Source organism: Neltuma alba, unplaced genomic scaffold (genome assembly GCF_004799145.2).
Source record: "Neltuma alba isolate B1F8T4 unplaced genomic scaffold, ASM479914v2 tig00004710_pilon, whole genome shotgun sequence".
Classification (NCBI taxonomy): domain Eukaryota; kingdom Viridiplantae; phylum Streptophyta; class Magnoliopsida; order Fabales; family Fabaceae; genus Neltuma; species Neltuma alba.
In genome coordinates, this window is record NW_021633831.1 from 67,995 (window position 1) to 91,439 (window position 23,445).

The 23,445-nt window shown below is 32.9% G+C and overlaps 2 protein-coding genes across 3 annotated transcripts; one reads left to right on the forward strand and one right to left on the reverse strand.

Moving 5' to 3' along the window:
- Positions 1-4,826: 4,826 nt before the first annotated feature.
- On the reverse strand, positions 4,827-22,980 carry LOC114745570 (cytochrome P450 71D9). Of its 2 annotated transcripts, XR_003740209.1 has the most exons (4): positions 22,655-22,980; positions 21,829-22,476; positions 20,642-21,320; positions 4,827-4,959 (listed from the first exon to the last, which is right to left on the reverse strand). XR_003740209.1 is itself a non-coding variant. In XM_028933727.1 (3 exons), exons 1-3 carry the CDS (start codon positions 22,907-22,909, stop codon positions 20,700-20,702), a joined length of 1,524 nt encoding a protein of 507 aa, XP_028789560.1. In that variant the 5' UTR covers positions 22,910-22,980; the 3' UTR covers positions 20,268-20,699. The 2 variants fall into 2 exon arrangements, 1 of the variants encoding a protein (XP_028789560.1); XM_028933727.1 differs by lacking the exon at positions 4,827-4,959 and having other exon boundaries at positions 20,268-21,320.
- On the forward strand, positions 7,113-7,883 carry LOC114745561 (uncharacterized). Its single transcript, XM_028933722.1, has one exon. The coding sequence runs from the start codon at positions 7,113-7,115 to the stop codon at positions 7,881-7,883; it is 771 nt and encodes a 256-aa protein (XP_028789555.1).
- Positions 22,981-23,445: the final 465 nt, after the last annotated feature.

Sequence of the window (23,445 nt, forward strand, 5' to 3'; positions counted from 1 at the left end):
AACCGCTACAATTGACATATTTTTTTGTAGTGCACGTCTTGTATGAAATCAAACACTTCATTGCCAGTATCAAAATTGTTACCAGCTCTGGAGTGTTCATAAACTTTCCCCAAAAAAGATCGTGCAATCAGAGTAAATCACATTAGTTAATCCGAAAAACTTCACAATGCCAGATGTGTATAGATAATAGATTTATATCTTAACCCTTCCCATTAAACAAGTCACAGTTATGCACTATATCTTGCCTTAGTAAAGCAAGAAAGGTCAACGCGGAGCTAAAGTAGCTACCAAAGTGACACTTTTAATCCAAAAACAATAATAAACTGAATTCAACATATCATTTCAATCATAGAAATTTTTCCGAGAAAAATTATTCATGATGCATATCCAAGTAGGCAAAAAAGGCAGAGATGCAAGCTAATTAAATTTAAAAATCCTCACTCGCTGTAATCCTCTCAATTAATTCAGTTGACCAAACCTTAACAATAGGAAAAAAAATAAAAAAATACACCAATCCTAAGAATCCATGGGATTAATTGTGCATCCAACTTAAAATGGAAAGGTTTAATTTATGTTGTTTTCTACTCTGTAGTTAAGATCTTGCCTATCCACATACAGGAATAAGTCAATTGAGTTTCGACTTCCAACTTCACTAAAATACAAAATATTAAATACTAAAAAAGTTAAGATGTATCTAGCACTCCAAAATATTTTTTCAGGTGCATTCAGTACTCTAAAATATTTTGTAGTGCATCTAGCACCATAAAATATTTTTTAGTTGCATCTAGCACACTGAAATATATATTTTTTTTTTGCCTGGTGGCTGGAGGCAATAAAAAATGTTTTTGGGTGTTGAATGCACTTTAAAAAAATAATTTGAAGTACTGGATGCACTAAAAAATATTTTACGGTACTGGACGCTCTTGAAAAAACATTTCAGGATAGTAGATGCGTTACAAAATATTTTAGAGTGTTAAATACATCCCATAAAATAATTCAGGTGCTGGATATATCTTAACTCTATTATAAATATTAAATTAAACAAAGGTTTTTGAATTGTGAGGATATGAGGAGACATTTGTCCTGACTTCTCTTCATTTCTTGTTTGTTAAAGAAACAAATTTTAAACAGTTTGTATTTAATATTTTACAATTTTTTTATTTTTATTATAATTTTAAACCGTTTAGATATGTTTTCACAACTTGGATTTACATATTTATTTTTTTTATCATTTCACATTATAAGATCTAATACTTGAGATGGAAAAATATGTTAGATGTGATTAGTTTTGATAATATCAAATAATAGAGCAAAAAATTTACATAAATTATTTGTCTCATACTTTGACTAACTACCGTACTTAATATCTTGTGTAGTTTCTTCATGAAAAGAAAGGAGTTATTATGTTAAACTTTGAGTTATAGAAAATGATCAAGAGGAAGAAGAAGAAGAGAGATTGAGAAAAGAAGAACTTGCAAGATCAAATAGAAATATCAAGATTCAAATTCATAAATTTGATATTGGAAGTTGCTATGCTCAATTAGAAGTTTGTATGGCTCAATCGGAAGCTAAAATGCACAAACCGGAAGTTATATCATCATATATTGAGTCACCTTTCATATAAATATTGAAAATAAGCTTCAGAGGTGATTTTCAAGGGTATTTATCGATCAATAACTTGATCAGACACTTATCGATCAATTTATCGATAAATTAAAACACATATTCTGTTATACTTTGTTCTTCGTTTAGCTCTAACATAGGTTCAGTATTTCTCTAATATCTCTTAAACCAAAAATCTGTTTGAGGTGAAAGTTGATTCATATGAAACTAGACTCAGAACACGATTCATGGACACCAAAATTAACTTCAAAGAGTTTCGTATGAGGGAGATATTTTGCTTGAAACATTGCAGTTGGGTTTAACACCTTTATTTTGACCTTCAGTCACTATGATGAAGGTAACTTTGTGAGTACAATGAATTTTGGGGTGTTTCTTGTTGCATGAGAAAGTAAACTCAAAGAGCTTTATAGGGATAGGTCATTTGCAAAACTTGGAGTTGAATTGGAAGATTTCTAATAACTCAAAATTGACCTTTGTTTTGCTTGAATCAGAATTCGAATTTATTGAGGCAAAGACCAGAAGTTCTATATTGACCGATTAAGCTCTCAAGCAATATGCTACTCAAACATATTATTGAGTAAAATCACTAGAAGAAATGAAGAAATGAAAAGCTATTATCAGATGTTACTCAAAGCTAGTTATCAAGTAAACTGATGTTCGAGTTGATGATCAAGCAACTACATACTCGATCACTTTATCGAGTTCCTGGTACTATCTCTTCAATTCTTCTCTTATATCTTCACATAAATTTCTAAGGTGCTCAAGCTATAATCTATTTCTGAAAATATGAAAGCACAAGTAATTGATAACATTATCGATTAATGGTTAATTGATAAGATATTTGATCACTGATAGAATTGTTTAAGTGTAAGATTTTGCAGTAATTTATCAATTATCATTTTACCGATAACTTGTTTGAACATTGCATGGTAATTTACTTCTAATTAATCAATAATGTGTTCTGTCAAAATTTTTTTTCAAGGTATTTAATTGATCATCATCATCTTCACTACACTTACTTGTTTTAAGCCATTTTTAGATCACCTAATCGATCACTCATTTATCGATAAAATTATCGATCATTCAAATCTCTGAATCTTCTGCTTTTACATAACATGATCAATCAAAGTCTTTCCTAGCCTTTTCTGAAAAGAGATTTCAATGATATTTTATCGATCACTTAATCGATTAATCTTTAATCGATCATTTACTCGATTATCTTAAGATTTGTGCTCTTTATGAATATCTTTGTTAAACTTCATTTTATCGATCAAATTTTCTGTCATTCATTTATCGATAAAGTATTTGATCAACGCTCTTTGAAAATCTATTTCTCTCATACTTAGCTTTATCGATAACTTAATCGATCAAACAGTTTTTGATCACCTTTTTTTTATCATTGAATCAGTTCATTTCATAACAACTATTCACGATAATCTTCATATTCTTTTGAATCTTTATTTTCTAGCTTTTCTCAGCCTTCCTTTAACACATAACTCTTTATTGAAAGGATACGAAGGCAAACGAACCTTGAAAGGAATTATCCTTGCATAATCCATTTAAAGATCATTGCATTCATGTTTCATCAGTTATCGATCACATGTTCATTCATCTGTTGATCCATGAATTGCTCGATAAATGCATATATCTGTTAAGTCTATTTCTCCTGTCATTAATCGATAATATGATTGATCAAAGGATTATCGATCAAGTAAGTTCATCTTACTTTCTGAATATCTAAATATCTGATGATTGATTCCATGTTTTCTAACTTATTATTTCTAAGATTATTAGACACTTATCACTTGATTTGAGGAAGATTATTTTAGGTAAAGAGCCACAATGAATTTATGATGTAAAGAATTGATTTTTGTCAGAAGCTTCTAACGTCTAGTTTCAATAGTCATATTCTTCAAGCCAAACGGGAAGAAAATACTGAACGGTCAAGTACCCAACATCATCTATAAATAGAAGAGCATTCAAAACGAAAAAAAGAGAAGAGTCTAAGCTTACAACATCAAATGCTATAATGTCGAATCAATATATTCTCATTTAGAGTTCTGAGAGAAAACTCCCTTTCTCTGTATTTCAAGGACTATAACATATGTATTCGTAAGATAGAGAGGGAAGTTTCCCAAATGTGCTTAAGATTCATCTATCACTTCTTTGAGAGAAGAAATATTCAATTTTCATTATCATTATCAGATTGTATCCTTACGGTGTGTAAGGGAGAGTATTTATCTCAGTGTGAGGTTGTTTGAATAGAGTGGTTAGTCTAAGGATTGTAAGTGGCGTTACAAGTGCCCGGATCAAACTTGTAGTTGTAGTGGTTTTCAAGTACCTGTGTTAAACTTGAGAGGGATAGTGGATTGAAAATCTCAGGGAGAGCCTGGGGACTGGATGTAGGTCAGTAAGGACCGAACTAGGATAAATCACAGTTTGTATCTTCTCTTACCTTACCTCTTTATATTTCCAACTAAATCATTTTACTATTGTGATTATGTTTATGTCAATTCATTATTTTTATACTCGAAATTTATTATGAATTTCATTACATTGTAAAAAGGTTTTTTATTTTAATTAACACCCAATTCACCCCCTCTTGGGTGATTAGCCATTCTTACAAAATAGAGGAAAACTTAGAGATAATAAACAGAGAGAAAGCAAAGTTGATATAGAAGAAGGAGAAAATTGAAGATGAGTGGAGAAGAAGGAAGCCTATGAAAATCGTAGCTAACATGGCAATATCTATTATTCAATCGTGTGAGAATATTGATATGATTTGCACAATACTACCTCTGGTCTTAATTATAAGATCTTGCTCATATATAAATAAGATCTTATAATTAAGACTGGAAGTAGAATTATTATAGTCTATTCACAATAACAATTAGATCTTTAATACTGCTTAATGACAATTGTTTAACAATTTAAAATTGAAAAAAGTTACTTTTTTGAATTAAACATGAGCATATCATAACTTGGATGAGATTAAAAAAAAACAGTTTTAAACTTATTTTTAATAAATTATTTAAATTAGTTTTTTGGAACGGATCCTCAATTGGTTATGGTTTGTATCATATTTATCTTACTAAAATGAGTTCTTCTTTAAAACAACTGAGGGAGCTAAAACTATAAGTTGTGCTGGTATGGTACAACGATTGCTTGAACACTCCGACTGGACATGGACGGTCCGGCAGGCCGGACGGTGCGACAGGTCAGACGAACACGGAGGAGGGTCTGCTTGAGTCGGGAGCCGCTGTTAATCCCCTTAACTGGACCGGGTTTTCAATAGTCGGACAAGCCAGCCAAGCTTTCTGCACCATTTCAACTACACTAAGCTTGAAAAAGCAGGAAAAAACGCTCTCTGGCCTTGGGAGATAGATTTTTAAGGACGAAAAGGTTATAACAAACTTAAATAAATAAAAAGGCATCCCAAAGCCAAGGGAAACAGAGGAAAGAAAGCAAACTTAGAAAGACTAGTCGGGGAAAAAAAAGATGAGAATTGAAGAAGATGAAGACAGGCAAGGGAAAGGGAAGAAAAGCATGTAGCAAAATGATTTGAAGTTTCCAGAGCCCTTCTCGTTCTGTTATGGGCTTTAAGAGATAGGTTGAGGTGAGAGAGAAAGAGCGACCAAGGAAGAAGAATAGTGTGAAGTGCCATATTGGGAAGAGGAACGGGCGCCTAGCTTAAAAAATGAAATTCCTGATATATACACATCTCAAGGGCCCTTCGTGAACATTTTTCAGGCGCATCCAATATCTTGAAATAGGAATAAGGTGAAAAAATACCTATAAACTTATACCAAATATGCTTCTAGCACCATAAAGAAACCTTGAGTGCAAAAATATATATGATAATTTTAAAAAGTTGCAAAAATGCCCCGACCGTTAATTATTATAACATTTACCATTTGTTTGACTGAAGGTACTGACGTGGATGCTAACATGGCTTAAAGAGTCTGACAACAAGAGTGAAGGTGCAAATATGCCTATAAACTTTTGTCATATGTGCGCCGAACATCATACACAAACCTAGGGTGCATAAATACCTACTATCATTCTAAAGAACTCTAAGATACTATAGTTGTTTAATTCATTAAAGATGATTGTTTAACTCAAACTTTTAATCAAACAAGGTGACATAGACGTTAAGTTAGTGTTTTAGTCTTCCTCCTTCAAGTGTAAGCCCCTCCTCTTTGCAAACTAGAGGAGACGTGATAAGAGCAACTGAGAGAAAGTAGCATTGCTCCTTTTAGGAAAAAAGAGACTTTAATAGATGAAATGAAGGAGTAGGTTTTGTAGAGAGTTTCAGCTTGTTTCTCTTCAATGAAAGTGCAACGATGAGGAGAAAACATCATTGGCATAGGAGGGAGACTGAAATGCGATCATTTGAAGGGAAGAGCGAGTTGCACTTGAAGGAGGAGGACTGAAATACTAGCTTAGGGTCCATGTCACCTTTTTTAGTCAAAATTGAATTAGGAAGTCATCTTTGATGAATTAAACAATTATAGCATTGTAGGGTTGTTTTGAAATAATCATACGTATTTTTGTACTCAAGGTTTGTTTATGGTGTTAGGCGCACATGTGAGATAAATTCGTATTATATTTGCACCTTTATTCTTTTTTATCAAACCCTTTAGGCCACATCAGCATTCATGTTAGTGTCCACATCAGTATCTTTGGTCAAACAAACGGTCAACGTTACAATAATTAACAATCGTGGCATTTTTCTAACTTTTAAAAATCATCATGTGTATTTTTGCACCCAAGGTTTGTTTATATGCGCCAAATACCATACACAAACCTAGGGTGCATAAATACCTACTATCATTCCCAAGAACCTTAAGATACTATAGTTGTTTAATTCATTAAAGATGACTGTCTAACTTAAACTTTTGACCAAACAAGGTAACATAGACGTTAAGTGAGTGTTTCAGTCTTCCTTCTTCAAGTGTAAGCCCCTTCTCTTTGCAAATTAGAGGAGACGTGATAAGAGCAACTGAGAGAGAGTAGCGTTGCTCTTTTTAGGGGAAAAAAAGAAAGAAACTTTGATAGATGAAATGAAGGAGTAAGTTTTGTAAAGAGTTTCAGCTTGTTTCTCTTCAATGAAAGTGCAACGATGAGGAGAAAAGATCATTGGGATAGGAAGGAGACTAAAACGCAATCATTTGAAGGGAGGAGCGGGTTGCACTTGAAAGAGGAGGACTGAAATATTAGCTTAGGGTCCATGTCACTTTTTTTAGTCAAAAGTTTGAATTAAAAAGTCATCTTTGATTAATTAAATAATTGTAGCATTTTAAGGTTGCTTTGAAATGATCAAACGTATTTTTACACCCAAGGTTTGTTTATGGTGTCAGGTGTAACATCCTAATTTTCATATATCTAATTTTCAATCAGTGATACTTTATATGCATAATTAGACCTTATTCTTACAATGTGGAAGGAACCATCCAGGAAAATGTTGGGAATGCTACAAGTGTCACAAGATGGGGCACATTGCTCGTTATTGTCCTGAGAATCAGCATAACATTCAGAACTCCAGGGATACTCGATCAATAATGCCGGGCCGTGTCTTTGCTATTACTCAAGAGGAAGTAGGTGCTGCCCCTAACGCCATCAAAGGTATGATATCCCTTCAGGGACATAATGTCGAAGCACTCTTTGATTCTGGTGCTACCCATTCCTTTGTTTCTCATAAATATGTCTTGCATTCCAATTTGCACATCTTTGAGATGCCTGTTATTTTGAGTGTGTCTACTCCTGCGGGTTTGTCTGTTAGAACTACTCAAGCTTGTTTAAACCTTACATTAGACTTTAAAGGCCGTAGAACAACAATAGATCTAATTTGTTTGCCATTACAAGGAATGGATGTAATTATTGGGATGGATTGGTTATCACGTAATAATGCCGTGATAGATTGTAGAAAAAGAGTAGTTGTCTTCCCTGAAGATGTGGTGCCTACAGAACCATCTAATGGGACAATATTCTTATCCACCGCGCAAGTAGATGAATGCATACGAAAAGGATGTCAAGCCTATGCGGTGTTCTTCTCAATACAAGTGGATACCGAGGAAGGAATCGATCATATTGACGTGGTTAGGGAATTTCCTGAAGTCTTCCATAAGGAAATGACCGGGTTACCTCCTGAACGAGAAGTTGAGTTTACAATTGATTTAATACCAAGCACAACACCTATATCCAAGACTCCTTACCGAATGTCTCCATCTGAGTTGAATGAATTAAAAAGACAGATATAGGAACTTCTCGAGAAAGGGTTCATTAGACCCAGCGTATCCCCATGGGGATCTCCAGTGTTGTTTGTTAAGAAGAAAGATGGAAGCATGTGTTTGTGCATCGACTATCGACAATTGAACAAGGTAACAATCAAGAACAAGTACCCCTTGCCTAGAATAGATGATCTATTAGATCAGCTAGTGGGATCTTCAGTCTTTTCTAAGATTGATTTGCGGTCAGGCTACCATCAACTTAGAGTTAAAGCAGAAGATATCTCTAAGACTGCTTTTTGTACAAGATATGGACATTATGAGTTTCTGGTGATGCCATTTGGGTTGACTAATGCCCCAGCAGTGTTTATGGACTACATGAATCGAATTTTTAGACCTTATCTGGACCAGTTCATAGTTGTATTTATTGATGACATCTTAATCTATTCAAAAAGTGAAGCAGAACATCGAGAACACCTAAGAGTTGCACTACAAGTGTTGAAAGATCACAAGCTTTATGCAAAGTTAAGCAAGTGTGAGTTTTGGTTGAAGGAAGTAAACTTTCTAGGCCATGTGGTTTCAGCAGAGGGGGTGGCAGTAGACCCGAGTAAAGTAGACGCTGTGCTGAAATGGGAGTCACCCAAGTCAGTTACAGAGGTTAGAAGCTTTGTGGGATTAGCAGGATACTATCGTAGGTTTATCAAAGGATTCTCTCAGATTGCCATGCCATTAACAAAACTAACAAAGAAAGATCAACCATTCATCTGGACTGATAAGTGTGAAGCTGCATTCCAAGAGTTGAAAACCCGATTAACAACCGCACCTGTACTTACTATCCCTGACCCGAATCGACCATATACCCTATATACTGATGCCTCATTGAAAGGTTTAGGTGCCGTATTAATGCAAGATAGGAAGGCGGTAGCATATGCTTCACGACAGCTAAGACCCCATGAGGAGAATTATCCAACTCATGATTTAGAACTGGCAGCAGTGGTATTTGCCCTTAAGATTTGGAGACACTATCTTTATGGTTCAAAGTTTGAAGTACTTAGTGACCATAAAAGCCTAAAGTATTTGATGGATCAGAAGGAATTAAACAACCGGTAGCGAAGGTGGCTAGAATTCCTAAAAGATTATGATTTTGAACTGAGATATCACCCAGGGAAGGCAAACGTGGTCGCAGATGCCCTAAGCCGAAAAACGGTTCACGTACTCTGTATGAATCTGAGAGAGTACTACTTACTGGAGAGCTTGAGGGATAGCAGGGTTTTTCCCTGCTCACCTACCTTATTACAGTCGGATGTTAAGGTGATTGATTTAAGGAAGGAACTTATGGCTTCTCAATTACAAGATGAGCACCTAAAGAGAATTAAGAAAGAGTTACAGAAAGGAGAAGTAAAGGATTATAGCCTTGGGGAGGATGGTATTTTAAAATACCAAGGGAAGGTGTGCATTCCAAGTAATGAAGAAATTAAGAGGCTGGTATTAGAGGAAGCCCATCGAAGTAAATATACCATGCATCCAAGAGCCACCAATATGTATCATGACTTGAGACAACAATATTGGTGGCTAGGGATGAAGCGAGATGTGACAGAGTATGTACAGAAGTGTCTCACTTGTCAGAGAGTGAAGATCGAACATTTAAAACCCCCAGGCTTGTTGCAGAATCTAGATATACCCAAATGGAAATGGGAGAGTATCTCTATGGACTTCATTACGGGATTACCAAGAACGCTGGCAGGTTTTGATGCCATATGGGTTATTGTGGATCGGTCAACAAAGTCCGCCCACTTTTTACCTATTAAAATGAACTACTCGATAGAAAAGCTAGCACAGATGTACGTCTCAGAAATAATTAGACTTCATGGAACCCCGATAAGTATAGTCTCAGATTGCGATCCCAGGTTCACATCAGGATTTTGGAAATCGTTACAAGAGGCAATGGGATCCAAATTGTGTTTTAGTACAGCTTACCACCCGCAGACTGATGGACAAACCGAAAGAACCATACAAATATTGGAAGATATGCTTCAAGCTTGTGTTATTGAGTTTAGAGGGAGTTGGGATAGCCACTTATCATTAGCAGAGTTTGCTTATAACAATAGTTACCATTCTAGCATACAAATGGCACCATTTGAAGCATTATATGCTAGAAAGTGCAGATCGCCATTGTGTTGGACAGAGTTGAGTGAAAGGACTATTATTGGCCCTGAGTATGTGGATGAGACCACCAAGAAGATTGAGGTAATCAAACAAAAGTTGCTAACTGCACAAAGTAGACAAAAAAGCTACGCCGATCAAAGACGAAGACCGCTAGAGTTTGAGGTAGGGGATCATGTGTTCCTGAAGGTATCTCCTACTACCGGTATTGGTAGATCCATTAAAGCTAAAAAGTTGACACCAAGATACATCGGACCGTACGAAATCCTAGAAAGAATTGGGTCAGTAGCCTACCGCATTGCACTACCTCCACACTTGTCAAAGGTGCATGATGTATTCCATGTTTCCCAATTGAAGAAATACCAACCGGACCCATCACATGTTATAGAATTAGAAGAGGTAGAACTACGAGAAGACTTGACTTACAAAGCAGAACCAGAGAGAATCCTTGATGTCAAGGATAAGCAATTGCGGAATAAGACTATTAGACTCCTCAAAGTCTTTTGGAAGGGCATGTCACATGGGGATACTACTTGGGAAACTGAGGAGAGAATGCGTCGTGACTATCCTCATCTATTCGATAAAGGTATGAGCACGTCATCCTTTATTGAATTTTGAGGACAAAATTTCTTTAGGTGGGGAGAACTGTAACATCCTTATTTTTATCTAGTATTTAATTAAATTTATAAATAAATATATTTTAGTATTAAGTTAAAAAAAAAAAAAGAAGTTAGATATAGGCAAATTATTATTATTATTATTTTAATAATGTTTTTGTATGTGATTGTGTGTATGTGTGGATGATATTCTAGAAAATTAAACCATGGTATAGAAGCCCCACATCGACTAATTTTTAGAGTGAAGGAGTTTGAGGAGCCTATATATAGGAGCTAGTGAGTGGAGCTTGGAGTAAGTAAATAATTTTCGCACATATCTGAGATAGTCTCAGAAAAGTGCTAGTTTTGATTTTATTAACCGTTGGATCAGACTGAAATTTGGTCAGTCCATTTGGGACATCCAAATCGTTAATTTCAACGGTTGGATCACCCTTTTGATCTCCGAGTTACAAGTTATTAGGTACGTTTTTAACTTATATCTTTTGGATTTAACAGATAGAGTCCTGAATAGTAAATTAGCATTTTAAAGTTTATTCACCGTTAGATTGAGCTATAATTTGGAGGATAGTATCATGATAGATAGGAAATTAAATTCAACGGTTAGATTATAGGTTTAACTTCTGTAGTGAGAATAACTTGGTTCGTACTAAGTCTATTTGTCTAAGTCTTTCGAAGATGGAATATAAGTTATAAATTTATAGTTTGTCTATTTCCATTATGAATTTGATGATTCTAATAAAATAATCTAATAATTAAAGGATATTTAAGTAAGAAAATTTAGGAATCGAGTCTAAATCACATATATATATGTTCTCATTCCAAACCTTAGAGAAATGTCTTTTAGGCTAGAGTTCTGAGTAAAATTAAAGCTTTTAGAGAAGGAGTTAGAGGCTAGAATTTTGTGAGTAGCCTACTCTAATACTATAGAGATAATATTTTAATTTTGTTTGTAGATATAAACTCTATTGTGGCATTTTCGAGGTTGGACTCTGGTTGTAGTTGACTGATAGCTAGGAGACCAGGTAACTAAATTTCTATCTGTTGCATGCTTCTAGTATGAAGTTGGTGAGCGGCTTTATAACTAATTCTATAAAAGTATATTACGTTTTGTATGAACTGTCTTGTGGGATGCTATTTTAAAAGGATTGACATAGTTTGTATTGCAAGAAATTGGTGATCATGATTATGATGTGTTATTATGAAATTTTATTGATTATGCATATAAATGTGTCATTTTGAACCCTGTGCATCTATTTTGGGTGGGGAAAGGAGATAATTGGAGTTATTGAGATTCATATACTTGCCACGTGGTATTAGCCTCCATACGGAGCTCTATGGTTGGCTGCTATTATTGTCCCACTAGTTCTTCGAGGGACTGCGACACCCCACTAGTTCTTCGAGGGGGGACCCATGGTCCACCGAGTGCTCTGTGGTCTTTGGCCGGTCCACATCATTCGTGTGGTGAGCTTGTCAGAGTTGCCAGTTAAATGGAAAGAACTTAGCCCATGGGTCCAGTCGGCGGAAATAAGGAGGATATAAGGATGGATTTGGGTTCAGGAATTGCATATGACATGAGATATTCATTGATATTTATATCTTTTAAATAAATGACAAGTATGTTATCTCTTTTGAAATGTAACCATTGCATGAGACTGGTGGAAATATTTGTCTTGTATGATTATTGTGAGTTTAAATGTTAAATAAATGTTTATCAACTATTATTAACTCTGTGTATCCCACCTGACACCTCGCTAGCCCATGCTAGAGTGTGGGATAGGTAGGGATTTAGTTACTGAGACGTTGTCTCACTCCTGTTGCTTTACCATTTTCAGGAAACAATACGTTAGCGGGACCTTTGGGGAAGACTCCTGAGGCTCAATAGCTGTAGCTGACAGTGTAGAGCTTCTAGGCCTTATTTTATGTAATCTTTTCGTATATTGCCACGCATCAGGACTGCATTCATTTGGAACTTATTTTACCTCCTTATATTTTCATGTCGTTTGACTTAATGGACGTATTATACTTTCTATCTTTGGTTTATTTTGTCTGGACATTGGACTAGAGTGCTGGTAGTGGGCCTGAGGCCCTTAGATTGCATGTGATTGAATTACTGTGGATCCACGATGTGATAATGGCAATTTTGGCAAGTTTAGTTATTGCTAATGTTGACTAAGATAGTCAAGTCTAAACTGCTATTATAATTTATCATTCAAAGGCATATTGTTTTATAACCATGTTTGCCATGATTACAAGTATAGGTTATTCTTTTTCTAACCATGATAGTCTTAATTAAGGTCGAATGTTTTTCTATCATGGTTAGCCCTTTAATGATGTGATTGCTCTTAAATAACCATGATAGGGTATGTTTACTAGTTTTAATCTTTTCTATCATGGTTAGTTCTGGTTAGTAAGTGGTGATGTTACATTTTGGTATCAGAGCAAACGGTCTTGCAACTCTGTGGTTTGTTTATTGCATTGCATATAGATGATGGTGGCATTATACAGCTTTCAACATATCCTTCCCTGTCAACCTCTTAGTTTTGTGTGTTATATATTATTATTATTATTTTTCTTTTGTTTTCTTTATATTAAGGTGGGTTGCATCCTTAGGAGGGAAGAAAGGGTACAAAACTAAAAAGTTCAAAATATTATTATTATTTTTGTATTTGTAACTAAAAACAACATAATGTTGAGCTAGATGAAGGAGATGATGTTATATTTTTATGAGTAAATTTCAAAGTTAGGAATAAAAATAATAGAATGAGATGTCAAATAAACAATACATAAGAAGAATAATGTGTATTAACCTTGATAACTAAGTTTTACATTGCATTTAATAACAAAATTTTATGAGAATTGTGTCTTTTAATGTAAATATAAACTATTGACTTGATTAAAAATTTATATTGATAAGAGTGTAAACATATGTTTATAGAAATTTGTTGTATAGTTAAATTCTTCATAAGAGAAGTAACAAATATAAATTTTATGGTACCTTATCCCTTGTTATTTTCCTAAAAACTAATTTGTTATGAGAGTTGATAAAATATATTATCAAATATTTTCTTACTAATAGGAGGAAGACATAGGGCCCTGGTGAAAGGAAATTAGTGGATAGGTGTGAAAAATACTTGTTTTGGGGACTTTTAAGTTAGTGATGAATAAGATTGGATGATATTAATGAATGTTTGTAAAGTATATGTTGAAATCTTGTGTGATTGTATTACCATGTATTAAGTTTTGATAATAGGTATTTGTGTTGATAGTATCAATAATAATAAATGTAACCGAGTAACTTCCAAATACATGGAAGACAGCATTTTATATTAATACCTTGAACTACAAATGATATAAAATACTAGTCATTCAACAATAAAGACATACAAATAACATGTTTGGAAAAATAATGAAATTTAAATGAGTACTTCTAATTAAGAGATGTGAAACACATTGCTTTATGTTAGATGACCTCTAAACTCATCTCACTGGGTTATGTAGCTTATGATTCAACCTAAATGCTATTAAAAAAAATGACTTTTTGAAATTAGGAGAGATTTAAATACTATATAAATTGTTATAGATCATAAAGAGAGAGAGAGAGAGAGAGAGAGAGAGAGTTATTGTAAGATCCAAATAATAATTGTGTTGTGCAATCAGTAGTATAGAATTGCTTTGTGTGTTTTTCCCCTATTACATATGGTCGTGTTTGATACTTGATGTCGTAAATTGTGTATTGAATATAACTACTTTTATGTATTTTTTTATTAATATAATTGATCTAAAAAAAATGGAGAAGTAGAAGTAGTAGTAGAGATTAACCATTCCGAATACTGATAAACAAGAAAAGGATTTAGTAAGTGAAACTTAAGGATGTCACTACACTACGTTGATGATAGACATTTTGAATTAAGCATAAGACCATGGGTAGTAGTAAAGACACTATGAAATTATGAATAAATATATTGTACAATAGAGTGGCGAAACTTAAATGCATAAAAGATTTTTCGATATATATATATTTAAGTATAGATTCATTTGTATTAATGTATTGTTTTTGACTTGGAGTTCACATAAAGTGATGTTGGTAAGATGAAGTATTTAGTAAATTGATATTTCTCTTTTTGAGTTTCCAAAATTTTATGTTAAGAAATATTTTGAAATTTTACTTGAAAATCTTAGAACTGACAAATTTTTCCTATTAAATTCATTCTCAAATTTTTTTGTGAAGGTTGGTATTACACATATAAATTAAATAATGTTATTTTTTATTTTTCATACTAAGAAGATTTATCTACTAATAAGGAGAATAATGGTCAAACTATTACCAAAAAAAAAAAAAGAAGAAGAAGAAGAAGAGAAATTTCCTTTGAATTGGTTTTAAACAAAAAAAAAAAATTTAAACATATTCTTACATGTTAACGAACCTAATTAAAATAAGGTCATTGGATGACAAATTCTTATAAATTCTATACTTACATGAGAAATGTTATAAATGAGTGACCAAAATATATATATAATAAAATGAATGAGTACTTTAGATAATTAATAATAGAGAACAAATATTCTTGTACTCCAAGTATTATTTAAAGTGAAATATTGGATGAGAAAGTATGAGTAATTATTGTGAGTATTATCCATATGAAAGTGTTACTATTGGTATTAATAGACAATAGTAAATTGGATTAGGCCACTAATCTTCTTATAAGCTTGAAAATATTGATGTACACATATATATAAGATTTTCAAAATTTTATAGTAAATTATTTTATTTTTATTTGAAAGCCCTCATAAACTGTGTTTTGACAAATAATGTATCTTATGAATATATGTGTGTTTGTGTGTATATTCCTTTTGTATGTGTATGCTCAGTATGTTGCTAATGATATATTAGTTTGGTATTGTGTTGTGCATCTAGTTGGAGTGTATTGTTCCTACTTGTTAAACTAATTTAAAATCAACAATCTAAGGCATACCATTATGTAACTTCATATTCTCATGTCATAATGAATTATTTTGAAATAATCTTAATGTTGAATAATGAATAGAATCCATATATATAGGAAAGAGTCAATTGGTTTAATGATAAGCATTACATTAGAGAGTAAGAACCTATTTCAGCTTGTTTACACCCATAAGATGATATTAAATAGTATTCAATGAATATATACATATGTGTGTATGTTAGATACAGTACCGAACTTCATGTATATCTTATATGACTGCTTTGCTACTAGAACATTACTGAATGTTTGAATTAAAAAAAAATCTTTAAAGATGAGTTAAAAAAAAATTGTGAACTAGAGAATTTTTTGTGCAAATAAAAGAAAGAGACATTCTTTAAATTATAATTTGCTCAGTATTTTTTTTAATCAAAATTCCTTCTTTTTTCATGAATATTTTATTCAGGAAGTTATAGAAAATTATTTGAAAATATTACAAAAATATTGGGGGAATAATAGTAAATAATGATTATAGGTGTGAGTTTGTTTTTAACATACATCTGTTTCGATGAGAAAGATGAAGTTGTATTGAAAATGGCATGCATAGTGTTAATTGTTTCTAATTATATTTTGAAATAGTAATATAAATTACTATAGTCAAACATTTTGATTAAACTCTAAGATTTGTTTCCTGAGAAATTAGAGGATAGGAATTATTTATGATTTTAATGGATGTTTAGGATTGTGTATGTATGAAAAGTTTTATAAAATATTAATATGAGTTATAGATCAATTCATGAATTATGAAAAGCTATTAGTGAATAAAAATAATGTTTGGAATCTTTATAAGAAAATTGAGTTTTTTTTTAATGAAAATTTTAGTATAAATATGAATAGAACAAAGAATGAATTATTAAACCTTAGAAACACTGTTACAATATAAGTGTGACATTTCTACTCTTTTTTTTATTATTTTATTTTCATAGTTGCTGGAGTTTATATAAATGTCGTTGTAATTTTTGTTCTTTTAGTAAGAAAAAAAGAAAGAGTTTCAATGAATTGATTATAACATGTAATGGTATAATCTTGCATGTTATAAACTAATGTGTTTTGTGCAAAAAAAAAAAAAAGAGAAGCTAAAACATATATATATTTACTATTTAGGAAGGGGCATTTACACCTAAGGTATAAGGTAATTGTCTCTATATGTGGATGCAAAACAATTTATTTGCATGAAATTAACATAAATAAGTGGGAAAAAAAAAAGAGATAGAGTAAATTGGCTGAGATTTTTGACAAAATAGTAGAGTTGGTAATCAAAAATGCATGACTCTTAAGATTTCTTTTAAAAATAAAAAAAAACTAGAGATAAAAAGATAATAGTTAGATTAGAAAGTTATGAATAAATGAGAATAAAAGTTGTAAGTGAGAGTAACGTAATGAAATTGTGGTTCAAGAATTTTAGGGAATATATATGTATATGACATCTATGTGTGGGGATACAAATGCGAAAGTTAAACAACAAAATTATATATCCTAGAGATAAAATGTATATATATGAGATAGTGAATGGCATGATAAACTTATTTGGAACCTAAATTTTGAGGACAAAATTTCTTTTAGGAGGGAAGAATTGTAACATCATAATTTTCATATATCTAATATTTAAAGAAATTTTTTTATAGAATAGGTAGAGGTTAAATATACATATATGTAATTAAAATAATTCTGATTTTATGTGTGTGTGTGTGTGTATGAGAAAATGAATAAAATAACGATGTTAAGAAGTCCCACATTGATCAAATGATAGGAAGTGGATAAAATAGCAATGTTAAGAAGTCCCACATCGACTAATCTTTAAAATGAAGGAGTTTGAAGAGCCTATATATTGGAGATAGTGAGTGAAGCTTGAAGTGAGTAAATAATTTTCGCACATATCTGAGGTAGTCTCAGAAAAGTGCTAGTTTTGAGTTTATTAACCGTTGGATCAGATTGAAATTTGGTCAGCCCATTTGGGACATCCAAATCGTTAATTTCAACGGTTGGATCATCATTTTGATCTTCGAGTTACAAGTTATTAAGTACGTTTTTAACTTATATCTTTTGGATTTAGCATATAGAGTCCTGAATAGTAAATTAATATTTTAAAGTTCATTCACCGTTAGATTGAGCTATGTTATTATATTCTTCCCCTTTCAATCTATTGTAAAGAAAATTTATCTTTTGTTATTTACTCCCTCCAATTCAGGATATAATATAAAATTTATCTCCTTATTTATCAAGAAATTAGTTAAAATCAGTTTAAAATAATAAATATATAAGACATGTTTTTTCCCCCTAAATATGCCCTTACTAATAAAAAAAATAAGTAAAAGACATAATAAATGAATTAAAAAGGAAAGAAAATATGTGTGAGCAAAATTGGAAAAACTTATTAAATGCCTAGACAAAAATAAATATTATCTTATTAAGAAAACCAAACCCCTCTAACAAAGTTTAGGTTATATTTTGAAATGGAGGAAGTATTTTTAAAAATATTATTTTTCTTATATATGAATTAGACAATAAAATATAAGATTCAAGTATTTAATGTTGACAATTTTACTACAATACTGATTGCACATAAAAATTTTCAGTAAACCTACCTATAATATTATTCTCCTTGATAAAACATCAATGTTTAGTTTCAAAGAAACCTGAAAAATGCAGCCACAATTATTGTGTCATTAAAATAATTAAATTCACAAAGATAGAGAACAAATAGGTTGAATGTCAGCATGAAGATAACGTATATTACATAAATCAGATGTTAATAAATTCTGTAAATAATTTGTTTATGAAACTCTATTTCCGTTTTTCCTAATAGCGTTTGTAGAGCCCCTATAATATCAGTATCATAATATTAACTATCAATTAGGTAGCCATTCAACTGCTTAACCTGACCCGTTTTGACATCGTCGGGTATTACATCGGGTATTACAAGATTTTATATATAAAGTAGATTACAATCAAATCTCAAAGAAAAAAATAATTACTAAAAAATCTCAATAATAATTTAAGCAGCTTATAATAATGAGTTTCAGAGTAAAAAATGACAACCTTTGAGACTTATTTTACAATTTTTTGGCTTCCTTCAGACCACATTATAATTTTCCCATAAGTATTTTCAACTTATCTTTTGAGTTTCAAAAGCTAAATTAAAAAATACACACACACAAGTTAATAGTAATTGTTAAAGTTCAAATAAAATTGCTTTTAATCAAACATTCTTATTCGTTCAAAGCATTCAGCATTGTCCTTTCTACCAAGATGCACTTAAATAATTTACCATGTCAAATGCATTATAATATTTTGCTCATTCATTGTGAGGAAATTGTTGAAAAATCTCTCATTGTAATATTTATGGGCCCAAGGTACCTAAAATTTATTCAAGAATTCTAGTGCAACCTATCTTTGCGGTTATGACTCAGTTGTATGCAGTGCACACAGGTTTTTTTTTTTTTTTTTTGCCAACAAGACATATGCACGAGTTACGCCCACTCAAGGACCTAAGACGCCTTCAGACAATAAATTTTGCAATAATATATTTTCAGCAATTTTCTCTTTATTGTGCACGACGATCTAAGTTTGATACAAATAAATCATGTTTTAATATTTTTTTTCTGGGTTTTATAATATTCTCTATTTGCTTTAATTTCTAATACCATTCCTCATTTCCATTCTAAAGTTTTCTATATTAGATTTGTGAGACAATTAATTCCCAAATTTTTATAGTTTCATCTTATCTTTTTTCTTTTTTAATCAGGTTCTCCCCCCCCCCTTTTCTTTTTATCAAATTCTTACAGTTTTTCAATTATAAGCATTGATCCTTATGTCAATAATCTATTAGCTGTGGCTTCTATAGATGCTGATTGAATGACAAATAAGTTACCCCATGCTATAAAATTAATTTTTTTAAAATAAAATAATGGAATAAAATTTATCTATTATCAACATAATAAACATTATTAGTAAGTATAGGAGTCAATGCCTATAATTAAGGAACTATAAAGTATAAAGACCTAAAAAATAGAAAAATATAAAAAATGCTTAAAAATCAGATAAAGTTATAAGGATTTACATATTTATTTTTGTTTCCTATATTGCTTAAACAATTATATGTAAAGATGCTAAAGCAACAATTAAAATCCGACCGGCTAATCAGATTATAGAAGTACCTAAAAAAGAGAGAGAGAGAGAGAGAGAGTCAAAAACACAAGAAACACAAGTAGAAAAGTCAATCCGACCGGCTAATCAGACCGGCTAATAGCTCTTTTCTTACGTGATTAAAGAAAATAGTCATAAACACTATTTTTTCGTCACCATATATTAAAAAAAATGAGTAAAAACATCTGGATATCGCAAATATTGCAAGTCATCACAATCTTTGTTGATTAAAAAAGGATCGTGCCTCCTCCTTTTCCTCCTTTTTGTTTGCCAAGACAGTGCTTTCTTGTTAGAGGCTAACCGAAACTTAATATACAATATTATATTTGATATGGGGAAAAGAAGAAGAAGCTAGAATTGCATACGTTAGACGAAGGGAGTTCTGATTAGCTTTCAATGGAGTACACACCAATGGTGGTCAGAACATGCGATCATAGCTCCTCAAATTTATTAATTTTTTTGTAATTTGTACTAGTACTTGGGGATGCACATAAATAAATGATCTTATGCAATACATTATAATATTTATATGTCCATTGTCTACAGTCTAGAAGCACTAAGTATGCTTAAATTATTGAGGTATCATAATATCCTCTTGGCTTTATGCCTAAGATCATTCTTCCTCTTTCCTTATAAAATTCCCCATGTTAGATACTTCCAATAATTATGAAAAGATGCAAAAGCAACTGTCAAGATCCCTCACCAACTAATCAAATCATTGAAGAGAGAGCAAACAACCAAGGGAAAAAAATAACAGAGAGAAAATGCAGTATTATTTGGTGACAACAACAGGAAATTCTTCACTGCACAGTTGTGTGTGTGTGTGTGTAGAGAGAGACAGAGAGAGAGAGAGAGAGAGCTTTACCGTACTTCATCTTGGCCTTATCAGTTGAGTTGGTCTGAGGCAGCTTCACTGCACAATATTAAATTACAGATGAGCTATACTTTACAGGAATCAGTTCCAAATCATATTTTTTCTTCACAGACATGCCAAAGGATTCACTCATGTCTAGATCTTCAGGATTTTCCCCATTAGGCATCTTCCAATCAAAATGGAACAGCAAATTTGCAAGTGAGAGTTCAACATTAGCAACACCAAATGTTACGCCAGGACACATCCTTCTTCCAGCGCCAAATGGAATGAGCTGAAAATCTGCTCCTTTGAAGTCCACTGACCTATCAACGAATCTTTCTGGGTAAAATTTCTCAGATTCAAACCAATACTCAGGATTCCTCCCTATTGCCCATACATTAACCATCACCTTGCTTTTAGGGAGAATCTCATACCCGTTAATCTCACATCTCTCCCTGCATTCCCTTGGGAGTAACAGTGGAACTGGAGGGTGCAGACGCAATGTTTCTTTGATGACTGACTTCAAGTACTTCAGTTCATGAATACTTGCTTCATCTACAGAACCTTTTCCTTCATAGACCTTTCTTACCTCAGATTGTGCTTTCTCCATCTCCCTTGGGTTTTTTATCAGCTCTGCCATTGCCCACTCTATGGTTTTTGATGAAGTCCCACTTCCAGCACTAAATATGTCCTGTAAGATATACTATCATTAAAAGAATTTCAACAATTGCTTGTAGCGGTAGCTTCTACTTCCTGATCATACCAACTTGAATTGACAAAAAGATAGTTTCAAATTCAGGAGTCTAAAACAGATTTTCACTTGAATCTTTTGCAGCAACTTTTACATAAATCACATAGAACTGCGCTTTTACATGATCACTAAATGGTTAAGCACAAGTTCATTTTTAACATCTAATCATTCTATTTAAGTCTTTCCTTATCTGCCTGCATTTAACAGTAGTCAAACAAAGAGAAAAAAGGTATTTCTACAAAAAATAAGAAGCATGGATACAATCAATGACTTTACAGTGGGACATTATTTCAAGTATCACGCCATATTAAAAGAAACCATTAAGAATGAATATGGTTCCTATATGTAATACATTTCTCAAAAACTGCCAGTCAATTTATCTTTGAAACTTTTTCCCTCCACTTTGGTGCCAAATATGTAAGGATATTCATAATGGCAAGATTCTAACCAAGATGGTTGCTTTGATCATTTCATCAGACAGAGGATGTTCAGGGTTGTTCTGCTTCTGCAGCTTCAACAGAATATCAACTATATCTTCTTCTTTTTCATAGTTTTTTTCTGTTTGTGCATCTCTGCCCTGGTGATCGCTTACAATGCTTCCAAGTATCCTGTCCATTTCTCGATGAACCTTCTCAGCCTTGGACCTCAGACCTGTCAAAACTTGAAGAACTCCAATGGATGGATACAAATCAGCCAGAGAGAACCCTCCCACTAACTTCAAAGTTTCCTTCATGAGTCCTATATAAGCTTCTTGATCTTTAGATTTCGCACCAAAGGCTATTCTAGCGGTCATGGCATAGGCCATTGAATTAATCTTCTTGGTAAGATTGATCACTGACACTTCACTCAAAGCTATTTCCTTGACAAGTTCTGAAACCTCTTCTTCACGAATGGGTCGAAAAGATTCCACACGCTTCGGCGTTAGGAGCTCAGACGTGGAAATCTTCCTCATCTGCCTCCAGTAACTCCCATATGGAGAGAAGCTCATGCTCTTGGAGCCATAAGTGATGATATCTGCAGCAAGAACAAAAGGCCTATTTGCAAAGATGATATCATGGGTCTTCATCACTTCTTTGGCCATTTCAGGCGAAGATACCTGTTGCAGAATCAAGATAGAGCATTCACAGTAATACAGTTATTCGGTTGTAAAGCTCAAAAGGCTTTACATATCAAGAACAGCACAGGAACAAACAAATATTGATGGTAAAACTCTAAATCCCATATGGAAAACGATAAGAAATCGAATCAATCAGAATGGAAATATGGGTGAATACCACTATGGCTGAAAGTCCTCCAAGCTTTAGATGCATGAGAGACCCATATTGCTTTGCCCATTTCGCTAGGGTTTGATGAGGCATGGCTCCAATCTGGTGCATATTACCAAGGATGGGTACCTTAGGTGGCCCAGGAGGCAACTTTGAGTTTGAATTTTTTGTTTTCGATCTCCAGGATATGTAAACTACCATTAACAAGAAGAGGAAGAAGGAAAAGATTGCAGAAGATGAAGGAATTTGGAGCTCCCACTCCATTGTTGGGTTGGAAAAGAAGCTTCAGATTACTTCAATAAAGATGAGCGTTTACTAAGCTTAGGATAAGCAATTCGTGGAGATTTGGACTCCAATAAAGAAACCGAAGCTTGTGCAAGTGACAATGACATTTTGTGGAAAATTGGACATAGATGGACGTTTCGTTCGGTTGCCGCCGAGGGAAAACAAACGCCGTCCTCCGGCGTCAATTTGTGGTCCATTCGGTGACGCAGTCACGAGCATGAGACTATCAATGGATGGAGACTGTTTTTTTTTTTTCTTTTTTCTTTTTTGGCCAAAGGTATTTGCAGCCCGAGGCAATCTTATTTGAATCTTTATTCATCGTACTAAGAGAAACTAACTCTTTTTGTTATACCCAATAGGCGGAGACTGCTGAATATTCTCTTTTATTTCCATGGAGGCGGATTATTGTGGAGTTCAGGTGCCTATGCCGCCGTCTCTTATGATCTTCTATTAGTACGGATGCTTACTATAAAATTTAGGGAGTATTTGGCTCAATAGAAGGGATGAGATAGGAG

What these genes read in the sequence shown, in the direction of transcription:
- LOC114745561 (XM_028933722.1), top strand. Translation starts at nt 7,113, where the DNA reads ATGGGGCACATTGCTCGTTATTGTCCTGAGAATCAGCATAACATTCAG.
- LOC114745570 (XM_028933727.1), bottom strand. Translation starts at nt 22,909, where the DNA reads ATGGAGTGGGAGCTCCAAATTCCTTCATCTTCTGCAATCTTTTCCTTC. An exon ending in GAGGACTTTCAGCCATAGTG is followed by an intron (nt 22,477 to 22,654) that starts GTATTCACCCAT and finishes ATTCTGCAACAG; the next exon opens with GTATCTTCGCCTGAAATGGC. An exon ending in TGATCAAAGCAACCATCTTG is followed by an intron (nt 21,321 to 21,828) that starts GTTAGAATCTTG and finishes TATATCTTACAG; the next exon opens with GACATATTTAGTGCTGGAAG.